General features: G+C 49.7%; 2 protein-coding genes across 5 annotated transcripts in view; one reads left to right on the plus strand and one right to left on the minus strand.

Moving 5' to 3' along the window:
• Window positions 1-252: 252 nt before the first annotated feature.
• Ccar2 (cell cycle and apoptosis regulator 2) lies at window positions 253-15,141 on the plus strand. Of its 3 annotated transcripts, none has more exons than XM_008850477.3 (21): window positions 253-456; window positions 1,265-1,360; window positions 1,555-1,646; window positions 2,041-2,132; window positions 2,336-2,450; window positions 2,629-2,758; window positions 2,929-3,025; window positions 7,588-7,707; window positions 9,602-9,824; window positions 9,902-10,015; window positions 10,322-10,485; window positions 10,887-11,058; window positions 11,267-11,491; window positions 11,587-11,823; window positions 12,440-12,584; window positions 12,705-12,784; window positions 13,128-13,274; window positions 13,413-13,524; window positions 13,609-13,797; window positions 13,921-14,126; window positions 14,360-15,141. In XM_008850477.3, the coding sequence occupies exons 2-21, from the start codon at window positions 1,303-1,305 to the stop codon at window positions 14,402-14,404; spliced, it is 2,763 nt and encodes a 920-aa protein (XP_008848699.1). In that variant the 5' UTR covers window positions 253-456; window positions 1,265-1,302; the 3' UTR covers window positions 14,405-15,141. The 3 variants fall into 3 exon arrangements, with proteins under 3 accessions (XP_008848699.1, XP_008848694.1, XP_008848695.1); XM_008850472.3 differs by having other exon boundaries at window positions 254-456; window positions 12,702-12,784; window positions 14,360-15,128; XM_008850473.3 differs by lacking the exon at window positions 253-456 and adding an exon at window positions 859-999 and having other exon boundaries at window positions 12,702-12,784; window positions 14,360-15,128.
• A 155-nt stretch (window positions 15,142-15,296) lies between these two features.
• The window catches only part of Bin3 (bridging integrator 3), a 43,517-nt gene continuing 41,970 nt past the window's right edge, over window positions 15,297-16,843 (minus strand). For both annotated transcript variants that reach the window (XM_008850502.3, XM_029554809.1), the window contains one exon: window positions 15,297-16,134. In XM_008850502.3, coding sequence (XP_008848724.1) covers window positions 15,988-16,134 — 147 coding nt within the window. In that variant the 3' untranslated portion in view covers window positions 15,297-15,987. The remainder of the gene's footprint in view (window positions 16,135-16,843) is intronic.

A 16,843-nucleotide genomic window follows, 5' to 3' on the forward strand; every position in this document is an offset into this window, starting at 1 on the left:
TTGGCCAATGAGTAGGCATGCTCCTCCTTCAATCAACGGAGGCCCTGGTTCTTTCCGAGTCTTAGTCTTGGGAGTTTGCAGAGTGAGGCAGGTGTGTCCCTTCCTTGTGTTTGGGGGAGGGATCCAGTTCCAGCCATCTTTGGACCCGGAACCAATGCGCTGAAGCCTACTTTTCTAATGGGACAACTAAAGCGATGACACCATCGAGGCTCGGCTTCCGAACGCATTATCCGATCTGGGAAGGCGCACTTCCGTTCCACAGTTGCCGCGGGATGGCAGGCTGGCGTGGGGGAAGGGAGAGGTCGCTGGAGACGAGGGAGGGACCATATCCGGGAGATTGGCAGCTTCCGACCAGTGGTCGCTCTTCCGGAGCGGCGTTTCCGGTGGTGGCGGCTGCAGCGGCTGTGGTGGTTCCGGGTGTCTTTGTCCCCCCGGTGTCGTGGCCCTGGCCCGCAGGTGGGTTGGCGGCCTCCCGCCGCGACTCTGTCACTTCGCCTCTCCCTGTCGAGAGGCTGCGGCCCCGAGCGTTGGCGAAACCTGGTGCGGAGGGAGCGGAGCCCCCTTCGGACTGCAAGCTCCGTCTCCCTGGCAACGGCCTCGGCCCTGGGGGCGGGCGGGAGGAGGAGAAACCGCGCGCCTTGGTCCTCCCACAGCGGTTCTCGGCGGCCCGCAGGCTTGGCGCGGGCGGCTGCTGAAGCCGCAGCCGGGGCCAAAGATCGAGGGGCCGGGGGTGGCGAACAGGCCGGTTTGCGGGCGGACCGAACAGCGCCCTTCGCCCCATCCGGTCGGCGAACAGCTGGCGGGCGTCCGGTGAGAGGGCCTGCAGCACCTGCGCGCCGCTAGCCGCTCCATTTTTTTGCGGACCCTACGTGGAGCGTTTTGGCGGATGTGTTTGAATGAATGAATGTCAACCGAGCGCTTCCAGCCCTTCACCCCGCCAACCTCTCAGAGGGTGGCAGTGGCATCGGGAAAGGAGGGCTAAGATGTTGGGAGACCGAGGTGTGAGTCCCACTTTGTCACTACCTGGTTTTGTGGCCTGGGGCAAGTCTCCTGATCTCCAAACTCCAGTTTCCTCCCCTGTAAAACAGCATGTCACTAGCACCCACCAGTAGGTTATTGTAAGGACAGACGGGAATAATTTCCCATTTCATTTCCTGCTCTCTATATCCTCTCCATTTTCAGAACTCACCTCATCTTAAGAGCTTCCTTGAGATTTTTCATTTTTATGGCCATAGATTGAAGTTAACGTCTTTTCTGATTGAAGGTTTTCCCTGAAGACTTTGAAAGAGGACCTCATTCCCAATGTCCCAGTTTAAGCGCCAGAGGATCAACCCACTTCCAGGGGGACGAAACTTCTCAGGTGATCACTCTTCTCCCTACTTGGCTGAACTCTGGGAAGTATGTGCTCGAGTTAGTTTCCAAGAATATGGTTCTTGGGGTTTTCCTGGATGCCTGAGGAGGAGCTGGTTGGCGCTCTTGGCTTATCAGATCGACTGTCTCTAGTGCTTAAGGTAGTAGGTGCAGTTCCTGGAGATTGCTTCTCTGTCCCCATAGGCGCAGCTTCAACATCTCTTTTGGGCCCGCCTCCTGGTTTGCTTACTCCTCCTGTGGCCACAGACCTGTCCCAAAATGCCAGACACCTTCAGGTAGGTTGGGTGTCTGTCAATTGGCCCTTTGGGATTACCACAGCATGTTTGGATGCCTGGTGCACATTCATGTATTAGTGGTCAGCATTCCTTTTTTCAGCCCTGGTAGTGGGCCAGTGCTTAGAAACCCCTCAGACTGGGCAGTCTTTAATATCTGGCTCCAGGGAGATCTTTAGGGTGCCTCTTGGGGATTAAAGAACTGAAAATTCCAGAACCATGCAAGTCAAGAATTAGCTCATCCCCTCTCTGTAGATAGGTTGTGTCCACTGGATTTGCTTCCATGTGTATTTCCCCATGATCCTCTGAGCTGGGACCCTTGTAGGTAAAAATGAGGCCCTCCTGGCAGAGCATGATTTTGTTCAGGTTGCTTCCAACCTGCTGTCTTCTCTTGCAGGGAGGGGAGAAGCAACGGGTGTTCACTGGCATTGTTACCAGCTTGCATGACTACTTTGGGGTGGTAGATGAAGAAGTCTTTTTTCAGCTAAGGTAGGCCTGAGGCTAGTCTCCTGTTGGAAATGCTTGTGGGATTCAGTTCTGTTTCCATGCTGGTGGGGCCCCTCTCTAAAGCTATTGCTTTGCTATTTTTATGCAGGGGCTCAGAAGTCTTGATGGGAAGGGCTTCCTGGGGGCGATCAGGGTGGCTTGTCCAGAGTTCCTCTGATAAGGCTTCTTGGTTTATGTGCTGGCAGTGTGGTGAAGGGCCGACTGCCCCAGCTGGGTGAGAAGGTGCTGGTGAAGGCTGCATACAACCCAGGCCAGGCAGTACCCTGGAATGCTGTCAAGGTGCAGACGCTCTCCAACCAGGTATTTGTCTCCTAGATGTGTGCATTGGGGAGGGAGGAAGGGATGGAAGCCCTGTGCCCTGACTTTTGGGCAAAATCCTTGCTTTTGTTGGGGGGGAGGGGGCACAACTGCCATCTTCCCATGATAGTGAGTACATTGATTCTGGGATCGCCTGAACTTCATGGTTATTGTCCTTCAGCCCTTACTGAAGTCTCCAGCACCTCCCCTTCTGCATGTGGCAGCCCTGGGCCAGAAGCAAGGGATTCTGGGAGCTCAGCCCCAGTTGATCTTTCAGCCTCACCGGATTCCCCCACTCTTTCCTCAGAAGCGTGAGTACTGGTAGCATGCATGTTGGGGTATGGCCAAATGGGATAGATTTGTTACCTTTAGACAGCTGCTCTCAAAATTGAAGTGGGCACTTCCCTGTACAGGAAGAGGAGGAGGAGGAAGCTGGATAGGTCTTAGGGCATTTGAATCATTGGCCATTTCCTCTCTACAGCTCTGAGTCTCTTCCAAACATCCCACACACTTCACCTGAGCCACCTGAACAGATTTCCTGCTCGGGGTCCTCATGGACGACTGGATCAGGGGCGAAGGTAAGAGGATGATCAGGCAGGGTAAAGGTTTCATTTCCCTCTAAGAGCCATGCCCCCTCACCCCACACACCTGTTGATACTATGTTTTCTTTCTGCAGCTAGATCCTAGTCCCTTTTCTCTGAAAGGCAGATACATTGTAATGTCAATACATACATTACAACTTTACATACTTTATAAACTTTATGCAGCTTTATACACTACCTAACAAAGCTGAGATTTGATATAATTTATATTTCAAAATGTCACATTGAGGGTTTTTTGTTGCTTTGTTTTACTCTTTTTTTTTTGAGACAGTGCTTCACCATGCACCCCAGCCTGACCTCATGCCGGGGGATCCTCCTGCTTCCAGAGGGCTGGGATTACAGGAGTGTTCCACCACACCCTGACCAGCTGATATACTTTGTTGAGACAGGATCTCATGTAGCTCAGGCTGGCCTTGAACTCAGTATGTAGCAGAGGATGACCTTGATCCTGATTCTCCTTCTGCCTCCCAAGTGCTGGGATTTCAGGTGTGTGCCACCACATCAGCAGGCCCTAGAGATCCTCTCTCTGCTCCTTCCAGTGCTGGAGTTACAGAGTATGCCACCACACCCAGTTTTTATGTAGGTACTGGGGATCCAAACTCAGGCACTCATGGGTAGCAAGCTGTAGTCTCAACTCCTGGGGTACTTTCTAAATATGTTATAATTGAGATTCTAAGAATTGTTACAAGAAAATATTTAATATCACAGAAAGGAATGTTGCAGGGGATGATTTAATTCCTAATTTAAGATGGATTTTTTTATCAGGGCATGGTGGGGCATGCCTTTAGTCCCAGCACTTGGGAGGCAGAGGCAGGCGGATCTTTGTGAGTTTGAGGCCAGCCTGGTCTACATAGTGAGCACCAGGCCAGCTGGGGCTACAGGGAGACCCTGTCTCAAAAAGACAAAAAAAGGGTTTCTTTTTATACACTTCCTATAAGCATAGTGTTATAATGTATAGGTTGCACTGTACAGTATAACCAGAAATTTAGGCTTGAGTGTATAAACAGCTTTTTGATCATATATGGAGCAAGCATGGTTGGTTTGGACACTTGGGTATCCTAGTGATCCTTTATCATCTGTGAGCTTTGGGAATTTCCAGGAGCATGTCCTTTGTGCTTTACTGTCCTTGACAGTTTTTCTTTGGTTTTTTATAATGGCAAATATGTCAAATTCCACTCTCTACAAAGTAAATGGGAAGAGATGAACTCTCAGCCCATTGCTCAGTTTGCACAAGTCCTTGTCTGCTTTTCATCCCTACCCTCAGTATCTTTGTTGCCCTGGGGTTTTAAATTTTTATTTATTTTTAAGTGTTATGAGTGTTTTGCCTGCATGTAGGTAGGTGCACCTGAGTCATGCAGTGCCCTCAGAGGTCAGAAGAAGGTGTCGGATCCCCTGGGACTGGAGTTATGGATGGTTGTTAGTTGCCATGTGGGTGCTGGGATCCAAACTTAGGTCCTTGCAAGAGCAGCCAGTGCTGAGCCACCTCTTTAGCCCTGTTTTTTTTTTTTGGTCTTTTTTGAGACAGGGTCTCCCTATAGCTACATCTGGGCTGGAACTTGCTGTGTAGACCAGGCTGGCCTTGAACTCACAGAGATCCCCCTGCCTCTGCCTCCCGAGTGCTGGGATGAAAGGCATGTGCCACCACGCCCAGCTAGCCCTGGTTTTAAAAAAATAATATATAAATAAAAAAATTTTGATGAAATTTATTTAGAAATGTAAAAATCTGTGGGGCTGGAGAGATGGCTTAGCAGTTAAGAGCACTGACTGCTCTTGCAGAGGACTCAGGTTCGATTCCCAGCACCCACATGGTGGCTATGAACTGTCCTTAACTCCAGTTCCAGGGGAATCTGAAGCCCTCTTCTGACCTCCACAGCAGTGCACAACACGGGTGCACTCACATACATGTAGGCAATATACTCATACACATAAAATTTAAAAAAAAATTTATGCCGGGCATGATGGTGCACGCCTTTAATCCCAGCACTCAGGAGGCAGAGGCAGGTGGATCTTTGAGTTCAAGGCCGGCTTGGTCTACATAGTGAGTTCCAGGACAGCTGGGGCTATAGGGAGACCCTGTCTCAGAAAAAAGAACCCCCCCCCAAAAAAATTGTATGTAAAAACTTTACAGTTGACCTCATAGCACCCTGACCCTAGTAAGATCATTGTAGAAAGTTCTCTCATGTTGTAGTTCTCTTTTGAAGTAACTGTACAGAAAAACGACCACCCTGTGTCCCAGATGCAGATAATTACATGGTAAGAACCACAAAACAGTACTGTGCAGACACTTCAAAGGAGCACAGTGTTACTCTGAGGAAAAGTTGAGGCAAGGAGATATAACCATCTCATTTCACAAATGCATACTTGACTTAACACCCACATCTCTTATCCTGTGCATCTTTTTGGCCTTCAGTTTGTCAGGACCTTTCCCCTCATCATTCTGTGAGCCTATGAAAGACTTCATTATAGAACCACAGCAAGTGCCTTGAGGGTTTATGTGACCTGGATGGAAACCAGTGACTTGTGGACTTCCTGCTTTCTAATTCTGGCTTGGTGCTGTCAGCTGCATTTGATTGCCAGGCTCTGTCATCATCTGCAGTGTGCTACTTTTGCCAAGGTGCTTTGGTGGTACAGCTGCTAAAGAAAGGAGGTGTCCTCCCTGGGAAGGAGGTACAACTTGTTGAATGAGAACGTGTGGGCTAAGATGGGACAGTGCAAATGAGTTGCTGGGGGAAAATGCCTGGAAGCCAGCTTTATATTAAACCCCCAGCTGTGAGATGCAGGGAATAGTGTCGCCATTGGGCTAGATCTGTGAGCAGCTAAGGTCTTCAGACAGGCTGGGCTTCTGCTGCCTTCACTCCTGCCATGTCTCCCACTAGCTCTGCTGTTCACAACAAAGAGGAGTTCAAGGTCATCCTAGGCTACACAGTAAGTTTTAAGAACAGCTTGAGCTATGTGAGACCATCCCAAACCAAAAGAAAAAATAACATTAAAAGATGTAATTCTTCCTGTTAACAGGAAGGCATTAAAGAATTTTAGGAAATAGTTTTTGTGTAAGAAAATGTCACATTTTCCCCTGTGATCTGTTCTAGCTATAATATGCCTATGTTTTGTAATTAAAAAAATTTTTTTTTAAATTTCATGTGTATCAATGTATTGCCTGCATGTATGTAAGTGCACCTGTGTCATGAAGTGCCCACAGAGGTCAGAAGAGGGCTTCGGATCACCTGGAACTGGAGTTACTGATGGTTGTTAGCTGCCATGTGCATGCTGGGAACTGAACCATGGTCCTCTGTGAGAATAGGCAGTGCTCTTAACTGCTGAGCCATTTCTCCAGCCTCTGTTCTGTAATTTTAATCTTAGAGTTCACAGTATTTCTGTGTGTATTTACATTTTTTTCCATAGTCAAACATTTTTTTCCATAATCTTTTTTCCATAATTTCAAATTTTAGTTTATTTATTTTTATTTTATGTGCATGAGTGTTTTGCCTACATGTTTGTAAGTGCACCTGTGCCGTGTGTTCCCTGCCGAGACCAGAAAAGGCATTGGATCCCCTGGAACTGGAGTTAAGGACAGTTATTAGCCACCTTGTGGGTGATGGGAACTTAACTCCAGTCCTCTGTAAGAGCAGCCAGTGCTTTTAACCAGAGTCATCTCTCCAGCTCCTCAAAGTTTATTCTTTGACAATTTCTTACATCCATACATACTTTGATCATATTCCTATTATCTCCTTAAATTTATTTTTGATTTTTCTATGTATGAGTGCTTTGTATGTATGTAAGTGCACCCATGTTGTGCATTGGTTGCATGTGGGTTTTGGGAACTGAACTTGGGCCCACTGCAAGGGCAGTCCGTGCTCTTAACTGCTGAGTAAGCCATCTTCCTAGCCCTCCATTATCCTCTTATCCCTTCCCTCTCCCACCAAACCCCTTCTTCCCCAAGTCCACCTTTTATTTTTTATAGAGTATTTTTAATTTCCTTTAACATTTTCATATGTGTGTACAATGTGCCTCCATCATACTGCACCCAACTTCCCCCTTCCACTCCCTGATCCTGCAGTGTGCCCCCCTCCCCACCTTCATGTCCTCTTTAATAACCCACTGAATCCAGTTAGTGCTGCCTATGTGCTCATGGGTGTGGGCCATCCACTGGGAGCATGGGCAAACTACCAGGGACCACACCCTGGAAGAAAAATGACTGTCTAATCTTCATCTCCGTCTTGTGCTGTCTCTAACATTCTGTCATGTTTGTTAGCATGGCTTCATTTTGTGTGTGCTTGTGTGGTGGTGGGACTTGAGCCTAGGGTCTCATGGATACTAGTCAGTGCTGTCCTTTTGAGTCACATTCCCAACCCCATGTGGCTTCTTTCCCCTTTCCCCCTGTCATGCTGGGGATGGAGCCAATGAGTCTCACCCCTACTCTTCCTGTCCATCTCCTCATGTTGAGGATTCAGATGTTTTCTAGTTATTTCTAGACCAGTATGTATTGAATGTGTATGTAATGAGTATTTTCTTGTTTCTGGTGATGGATCAACCTCCAGTGATGACTATGACTCCAAGAAACGCAAACAGCGAGCTGGTGGAGAACCTTGGGGTGCTAAGAAACCTAGGCATGACCTGCCTCCTTACCGGGTCCATCTCACTCCTTATACTGTGGACAGGTGAGTGAAAGCTGGGGGAGGGGCTTAGACTTACCACAGCAACAGTTTCTAGGGTAAAGGGGATATGGTCCATACAGGTGCACGACAGTGGGTGTGTTCTGACAGCCTCCTTTATTTTGGTTTTGTTTGTTTGAGATGGGGGTCTCCCTGTAGTCCTAGCTGGTCTGGAACTTGCTGTATAGACCAGGCTAGGCTCGATCTTACAGAGATCCGCATGCCTCTGCCTGCCGAGTGCTGGGAATAAAAGGCATGAGCCACCATGCCCTGTCTGACAAGCCTTTCTTAAAACCAGCCAGCCAGTGGAGACTTCCTTTGCATATTTGGTACTTTGCTTTTCACTTAATATATCTTAGAGTATGTTCCACATTAATGCATATCAGATCATTCTCACTGTGTGCGTGCATGTGTGTACATTATGTATTATGCATGTGTACTCAGGTATGCATGCTTGTTCGAGGACAACTTTGGATATCATTCCTTAGGCACCATCCACCTTTTTTTAAAGATTTCATTCATTTTTATTTTATGTGTATGACAGGCCTGGGGAGGGCATCAGATCCCCTGGAACTGGAGTTCCAGATGGTTGTGAGCTGCCATGTGGGTGCTTGGGAACCAAACCCAGGTCCTCTGCAAGAGCAGTCAGTGTCCTTTTTTTGAGACAGGGTCTTACTATGGAGTTCTGATGGCCCTGGAACCTCCATAGAATAGTCTGGCCATGAACTTAGAGATCTGCCTGCCTCTGTCTCTACCTTCTGAGTGCTGGGATTAAAGTCATATGCCACCATGAAAAGGGGTCAGCAAGGGGTTTTCAACTTTGATAGCTTATTGCCAGTTATCTTACGGAGGAATCCACTTACACTATCATCAGGGCATAAAGACTTTGTTTCCCCATTCCTTTGCCAACACTGTTGTCATACCTTTTTATTGTATATCTTATTGGTGAAAAATGCTATTGTGATTCGGATTTCTAATTAGAAGTGAGTTTGAACGAATTTCTATTTAAAAATCTATTTCACAGATTTTTTTAAAAAGTTGTATAGAACTTACTACTTTTTTAAAAAAAAATGTATATGGGCATGTGTGTGCCTCAGCTCTTGCATGGAGGTCAGAGGACAACTTGCGGGAGTATTCCTTTTACCATGTGAATTCCAGGGATTGAACTCTGGTGGGCAGCTTGGTAGCAAGAGCCTTTACCTGTTGAGCCCTCTTGCTGACCCCTTTTCATGTGCTCTTATATTAGTATATATGTTTCTTTTTCTGTTAAGTACCTGTTGATGTCAAGTTTTACACTTTTCTCTTAGATGGCTGAACTTTTTGTTACTGACTTGTGAGCTGCTTACTAAGACCTGTTATGTATTGCAATCTTTTTTTCTGTATTATGTATTGCAATCTTTTTTTCCTTTCCTAGCATGACTTTTCTTTGCTATAAGCAAATTATAAATCAAGTAGTCATGTGGAATCCATCTTTACCCCTTGAAAGATGCCCTGTTAGAGAAACCTTGTTTCTCAGATGAATAAAGTGCTGTTACAGTCCTTTGCAATTTTGATCATTTATTTATTTATTATTTATTTATTTACTTACTTATTTATTGTGTGTCTGTTATGTATGGTGCATGTATGTATGGGGGGGCACACACATGCCATGTGCGTGTACCTTGCCTCCTGTAGCCAGCCCTTACCTTTAGCTGCTTCAGAGGATGAAGCATGGTGCATGTGTGGAGGTCAGAGGACAATTTTTGTGGAGTTGGTTCTTTCCTTCCACCTTTATATTGGTCCGAAGGACGGAATTGGGTCATCAGGCTTGCATGGCAAGCACTTTTATGTACTAAGCCATTCTTTGGTCCTGTAGTTTTAAGCCACAGCTCAGTGTGAATTCCCTTGCTTCTTCCTGCAGTCCTGTGTGTGACTTCTTAGAACTCCAGCGCCGTTACCGCAGCCTCCTGGTCCCCTCGGATTTTCTTTCTGTTCACTTGAGTTGGTTGTCAGCCTTCCCTCTGAGCCAGCCCTTTTCCCTCCACCACCCAAGCCGGATCCAGGTCTCTTCAGAGAAGGAGGCAGCTCCAGACACTGGTGCTGAGCCCAGCCCTGTGGACAGTGACCCCACTTACAGTTCTAAGGTCAGTTGACTAGGCTCTTGTGACTGTTACCTTGCTGGGGGCAGAAGGTGGCTGAGCACCTTATGCCCTCTGCACAGGTCCTGCTGCTCTCTTCCCCGGGCCTGGAGGAGCTGTATCGTTGCTGCATGCTATTTGTGGATGACATGGCTGAGCCAAGGGAGACACCAGAGCATCCTCTGAAGCAGTTAAAGGTAAGGGCTGGCCTCAGGAGGCAAGGTATAGTCACCAGTCAGTCTGCCATGTTTTCAGCAGCTAGGCTCCTGCACGTTAATATGTAGAAACTGTGTTTCAGAGCTGAAGCGCCCCTCATTTTATACAGGAGGAGAGTATAGTTCAACAGTGTTCCCACTGAAGAGGAGTCAGGTGGCTGGTTTGAGTGAATGGCCAGAGAACCACAGGTTCTTTACACTTCCTGTTGTCTCAGTTCTGATAGGCAGCAGCCTTCCCTCGCAGTGGGAGGCACAGGCCATGTTTCGTTATCCCCAATCTCTCTGCAGTTTTTGCTGGGCCGGAAAGAAGAAGAGGCAGTGCTGGTTGGGGGTGAGTGGTCTCCTTCTCTGGACGGCCTCGACCCCCAGGCTGACCCGCAGGTGCTGGTGCGCACAGCCATCCGCTGTGCACAAGCCCAGACTGGCATTGACTTGAGCACCTGCACCAAGTGGTGAGTGGCCTTCCCTATGTGGCCAACTCGCTGTGGGGTGTCAGGAGGCCTGGCACCTGCCCTTTGGCCTGGGTTCTCCCCCGCCATAGCTCATAACCTCCCCCCATCTCCCAACTGCTCATAGATGACTGAGAACCCAGGTGGGGTACTGAAGATCAGCTGACTCCCCAAGCCACTCCCTCTACTCTTTACTGCCTTAGTGCTCCTACAGTTGCTGTCTGCTTGCTGCGTCTCCCTGTTGCCTAACCATTGAGGCCTTGGCGTGTGGCTTTTATGTTTGTACTCATGGCTTGGCATGCAGCATGTGCGCATGGAGTGCTGATTGGAAACGGAGGTATTTGTCTGTGAGTGGGGCACCTATGAATGTGTCACAATTGAGGGCTTCCTTTTGCTGTGAACAGGTGGCGCTTTGCCGAGTTTCAGTACTTGCAGCTGGGGCCACCCCGGCGGCTGCACACAGTGGTGGTATACCTGCCAGACGTCTGGACCATCATGCCCACTTTGGAGGAGTGGGAGGCACTGTGCCAGCAGAAAGCTGCAGAGGCAGATCCCCAACCCCAAGAGGCATCAGGGGTGAGGCTGGGCCTTAGGAAGATGCAGGGGAGGTGGGCATGGTGGCACAAGCTTATAATTTTACCACTTGGGAGATGGAGGTGAGATCAGGAATTCAAGGTCATCCTTACCTATATAGTAAGTCTGAGGCTAGCCTGGACTACATGAGCCTCTGTCTAAAAAAAAAAAAGAAGTAGATGCCCAGGTCACATTTCAGCTATTGTTATAGGAAGCAGAGTCTACTGAACAGTTCCCAGATGGAGAGCAAGCAGACACTTCTAAACAGAATGCAGAGACTGTGGAGGCTATCACACAGCAGGACGTGGACACCGATCTTCCAGAGGCCCCTCCACCTCCTCTAGAACCTGCTGTCATGGCACATCCTGGCTGTGTTAACCTGTCTCTCCATGGGATTGTGGAGGATCGGAGGCCAAAAGAAAGGATCTCTTTTGAGGCACGTGCAGGAGGGAGGTCATGAATGGGATACACAATAGCATGGCCTATTCCCTTTTGTCCCTGATGCCATGGCCCCTGTGCCTCGTCCAACAGGTGGTGGTGCTGGCTGAGCTGTTTCTAGAGATGCTGCAAAGGGATTTTGGGTATAGGATTTATAAGATGCTGCTGAGCCTTCCTGAAAAAGTTGTGTCTCCTCCTGAACCTGAGAAGGAGGAGGCAGCCAAGGAGGAAGTGGTCAAAGAGGAGGAAGCTGGCAAAGAGGAGGTGGCCAAGGAATCCAAGGATGAGGTACAGAATGAGGGCACAGCTGCCGAGTCAGACACAGCACTGGTGAGTACCACTGTCAGGCCTGGGCTGGCCTCAACTCACATATCCTAATGCTTACCATGATCTGAGTCCCTCACATGTGCCAGGCACTAGTACTTTGAATGTCTGGTTGCACTGCTCCCTCATGTTGCCCACTCTTGGAAGGTGAGGTGGACTAAGGACCAGGAAGATGAATCCCCTGTATGTGGCCACACAGATAGTAGTATACCCAGGGTAAGGGAGGTGGCCCAGAAGACAGAGGGAAGTGTAGCTGATAAGCCATGGCAGCATAGAAATGCCAGTCAGAGTCAGAATGCTTGGGAGGTATGGCTTTTGGGTGCCTGATAGTTAGCTGGACAAACTAGTTTTTAACCATTTCTAAAATGTAGGTTGGCTTCTTGCCCAAAACCTCTCACGTACACACAATTGCCTCTGGAACTAGAACTGACTGCTGAGAAATACCCCAAGTGTCTAGATTGCTCCTGCTATGATCTGAATACCAGAGTGGTTGAATATCCGCAAAGCATGTGGTAGGCCACACAGTGCCTGGCCCACAGCCGGACTTGAGTGTTAGCAACTGTTACTATTACCATTACAAGAATCCTGCTGCTCCTCCTCATACCTCTGTCTGCTTCCCTAGAAGGAGGATGGGCTTCTGTCCAAACCACCCTCTTCTGGGGGAGAAGAGGAAGAGAAGCCCCGGGGTGAGGCAGCTGAGGACCTATGTGAGATGGCCTTGGACCCAGACCTGCTGCTTCTGAGGGATGATGGCGAGGAGGAGTTTGGTGTGTCTGGGTGGCGGGTTGTAGGCTCTGGGTGGTGGTTGTCTGGGGCTGGTAGTTTCCTCTTAAGGCTGTGGGCTGTGTCATCCTTGCAGCATGTTGAGCTTGGGATTTCTGTAGCAGGAGCAAAGCTTGAGGACACAGAAGTCCATTCTGTTGCTTCAAACCAATCAGAGATGGAATATTCCTCTCTTCAGGATATGGTGAGACCTTGTCTCCTTGCTATGCCTTGGTGGTGGGAAGCTTGGCCCTTCCTGGGAGAGGGTTGCCTACTAGTGACCTCTTCTCTTGACCAGAGACCAGCTGTGGTTCTTGGAGAACGCTTCGCTCTCCCTGTCAGGGTGAATCAGAGAAGGATCCAATGAGGGAGCATACCAGGTTCTTTTGGGAATGTGCCCAGAGGCCTGTAGCCCCACTGGGCCTCCACTTATATGGAGGGCTGCCTGGTGCTATCAGCTCAGCCCCTGGCTGTGACAGGCTATTACGCCCTGTGCCCTTTAGCCTTGAGAACTGTTTGTAGAGCCTACTTCTTTGCTTCCTTTGTAGCCCAAGGAGCTGGACCCCTCAGCTGTGCTCCCCCTGGACTGCCTTCTGGCTTTTGTGTTTTTTGATGCCAACTGGTGTGGCTACTTACACCGGCGAGACTTGGAGAGGGTCCTTCTCACATTGGGAATCCAGCTCAGTGCTGAGCAGGTAGCTTCTTTTATGCCACACTTGTCCTTCTGGAGTGCTTCTCTGTGGTGGCCCAGACCTCTTCAGAGCTCTTGCTGCATTCTGGGCCCTTCTAGGGCAGGTGTATGACTAGTAGATGACCTGTTGTGTTTTCTGTAGGCCAAGCAACTGGTCAGTAGGGTGGTGACGCAGAATATTTGCCAGTACCGGAGCCTTCAGTATAGCCGTCCGGAGATGGTGGATGGTGGGCTTCCGGAGGAGCTGCTCTTTGGTATGTTTTGTGCTCGGTGGCCCAGAGGGAGCAGAGCCTTGGTAGGCTCCTTTGTCCTCCTGAGATCATGTGTATCTCCTCTAGGAAACCTGGATCTGCTGCCTCCTTCAGGGAAGAGTGCAAAGCCAGGTGCTGCCCCTACAGAACACAAAGGCCTGGTGCCCCACAATGGCAGCCTCATCAATGTGGGGAGCCTGCTACAGCGTGCAGAGCAGCAAGACAGTGGCCGCCTCTATCTGGAGAACAAGATTCACACACTGGAACTGAAGCTTGGTAAGTGGACCACGGGACGTGGGAGTGGTGTCTGGGAGACGCCCTCCTCCTTAGAGTCTCGGGGCCTTGTCCAGTTCTTGACTGAGCAGCAGTTTTTCTGGCATGTCCTTATCTACCTTGTAGAGGAGAGCCATAACCGTTTCTCAGCTACTGAAGTGACAAATAAGACACTGGCAGCAGAGATGCAGGAGCTGCGGGGCCGGCTGGCTGAAGCAGAGGAGACAGCCAGGACAGTGGAACGACAGAAGAACCAGCTTCAGCGGCTGCTGCAGGACTTCCGCAGGCGCCTGACCCCACTGCACCTTGAGATGCAGCGGATGGTTGAAAAGGTGAGGCGGGTGGGCAAGGGAAGTCGTAGCGCCTTTTTGTGAAGGCACAAGAACCCCAGAGGAGACCTAGCCATCATACGGAGAGTGGTCTAGGAAATAGCCAGCCCCTTCCTTGCTGTGCTGGTGGTCCTCTATCTGCCCAGTACCGCAGTGCTATGGACCCTAGAGGCAGGAAGTGGGGGGCTGTCCTCAGTTGGCCAGAATTCTCATCCTTGTCACATGTGCTCATACAGGCTGACAGCTGGGTAGAGAAGGAGGAACCAGCACCTAGCAACTGAGAGGCTGTCCTCCTATGAGTTCTGCGATGGAGCCTGGTGACATTAGAGCCCTTTTGGTACCAGAAAGCAGCTGGAGCAGGGCCTGGGAGCCACAGGCAGGGGCGGCTGAGCTCTGTGCTCAGCCTCTGCAGGGGATGTCAAGCCATCGGGGAGGGGTCCGTGCTATGTGGATGGATGTGTGAGGAACCCCAGTTCCAGCTACAACTAAAAACATCTTTGCACCCCTACAATGTCATTTTGCCCTCAACCTTGGAATTTCTCCCAGGGCCCTTGTAGTCTTGTGCTATCTCCTGTCCTCATCCAGTGTAGAGTGAGATGGGAGGAAAAGGCTTTTCCAGCCTAGGACAAGGTCTGATGCCAACACGTGGAAGGAATAGTCGTGGAGCCTGGTGTGGGCTGAGAAACCCTTACAGCACAAGTCCTTATAGGTTCCAGGTGTGCACTCCTGGAGGCTCCAGTGGCCCTGAGGTAATGGAGCCTGTGCTGGGAAGCTCAGTGTTGGGTCAAGGTTGCCAAGAGAACACTGTGTTCCAGCCACCCCAGACTTGCCAGAAGAAACCAGCACCTTTCTCTAGCTCTTGTGTTCAGAATGTGGTATTGGCTCTGGCCCAGCCTTTTTCCCTGTTACCCATAATTCTCGCCTCTTTCCATAATCTGTGGTTTCAGTTTGACTTTGTATATAAAGTTTTTTTTTTTTCTTTTTGTTTTTTAAATAAACCAAAGTAAAAAACAAACCAAATGTGTCCTTGTAGCTCTCCCTAGTCTTCTTCCAAGCTGCCTTTGCCCTCCTAGCCTGCTAGTCCCCAGTTCTCTCCAGAAGGTAGGTAGTGAGGTCGCATTTGGCTGAAGGCCCTCTGCTAAGGCTCTGGCAAGCTGTGGCGACTCTCCATGGTGTCAGTTACAGCACACTAAGTGTTTTATTGGAAACTTTACTTGAAAAAATAACATTCCAACAGGTGAGACACAAGCCTTGAGGTCAGTGTATCAACATTTGACATTCTGTATAGCAGACAGTTGAAAGTAGTCACAGTTCTAGGGAAAGCTGAACACCTGGGGCTTGTGCTTGTACTGGATCAGCAGGGTACCAGTTTTGGTTGTGATGGCATTAGGGGTCCATCACAGCTGGAAGATACTGCTCTCTTGCTCCCAGGGGCACTGTGCCTTACCCAACATGAGTCAGAAATGAGCCATGAGGGTCTGGTGGGTTCCCTAGGGTAGTTATCTGGAGGTAGATGTACCCACCATGCAAGCAGGGCTCAGACCCCCTCAGCTGCCTAGGAAGACCAGCTTCTAAAGGCTGAAGCTCCCTCTGGCCAGAGATCAAAGCACACTGGACGGTTCTTCTGGAAGTAAAAAAGCCCCTGGGGTTTCTTTACACTGCTTGCCTGTGTTGTGAATGGGGGGAAACAGTAGCCTGTTTGTGGCTCCTGATTTAGGTCAAATGACTGGCAAGGCAGAGTAGGGGCCATTTCTGTCTAACCTGCTGACCAATGGGAGAACCATGAATCCGTGCCAGCTAAGGGCAAAGCCTATAGAGAAGTTGTCTGTGTCCCAAGGAGTCTTGAGGACTCCTGAGAGACAGCTCAGTCATCAGCCACGATGGAGAGAGCTCTGAGCTCACTTAGTTTGGTCTCATTCTCCCGCTCCCGCTGTTCATCCGAGTGGCCTGGCTGGTCAAGCTGCTGGGTCAGGTCTCCAAAGATCTTATGCATTTCTGAGTAGTACACGACCTGGGTGGGAGGCAAGAGTTGTTGGCCAGGGACTGGAGTTGGGTTCTACATAGCACCTGCTGGGCACAGCGGCTGGTTACAAGTGGGGCCTAGGTCTGGGTCTCTTGGCTGCCGCGGGCCCGTTTCTGTTTCTCTCCTATCACCTCCCTGTTGTCACGCTATCACCTGGCAGCCTAGGGAGGGGTGAGCCAAGCTGAGGCTTTGAGGAACAAGTCTACTGCAGGGAAAGGTTTGTCAAGACCACAGGGTGGTAGGGAGTCAAAAGTGCCTAGGACTAGGTAGAGGTACTACTCTGAACCCCTGGTTCCTTCCCATCAGCTAGAATGGGCAAGGGACTGTGAATTCGAGGGTAGCCAGTATGTGGCCAAGGCCAGGCCTGGGAGAGGCAGGCTGGGGTGCACTGTGGGTTTCCTGTTCTAAGCTAGGAGAGAAACCAGGGGCTTCTGTTCATAAAGAAAGAACATGGCAGATGTTGGCTCCTGAGGTCTTGATAGCAGGTTCTAGAAGTCAAGTGAGAGGTGATGGCTTCCCATCTTTGACTCCTCCCTACTTCTGCCCTGTTAGGTGGTGGGAGCAGCTCAAAAGTGTCAGCAACGTAGTGGTGGGGACACTGGGTGGGAGGCTAGAGGCTAGTCCAGGAGTGGAGGGGAGACAGCAGTTTCCCCAGATGGTGGACACCAGGGACTTCTCCAAAGAGACCAGAGGCCAT

The sequence above is a fragment of the Nannospalax galili genome, unplaced genomic scaffold (assembly GCF_000622305.1).
Source record: "Nannospalax galili isolate Female #2095 unplaced genomic scaffold, S.galili_v1.0 scaffold291, whole genome shotgun sequence".
Classification (NCBI taxonomy): domain Eukaryota; kingdom Metazoa; phylum Chordata; class Mammalia; order Rodentia; family Spalacidae; genus Nannospalax; species Nannospalax galili.

Coding starts and splice junctions, on each gene's coding strand:
- Ccar2 (XM_008850472.3), top strand. CDS start 1,303: ATGTCCCAGTTTAAGCGCCAGAGGATCAACCCACTTCCAGGGGGACGA. Junction 1,361..1,554: donor AGGGGGACGAAACTTCTCAG/GTGATCACTCTT, acceptor CTGTCCCCATAG/GCGCAGCTTCAACATCTCTT. Junction 12,785..13,127: donor ATTCCTCTCTTCAGGATATG/GTGAGACCTTGT, acceptor CTTCCTTTGTAG/CCCAAGGAGCTGGACCCCTC.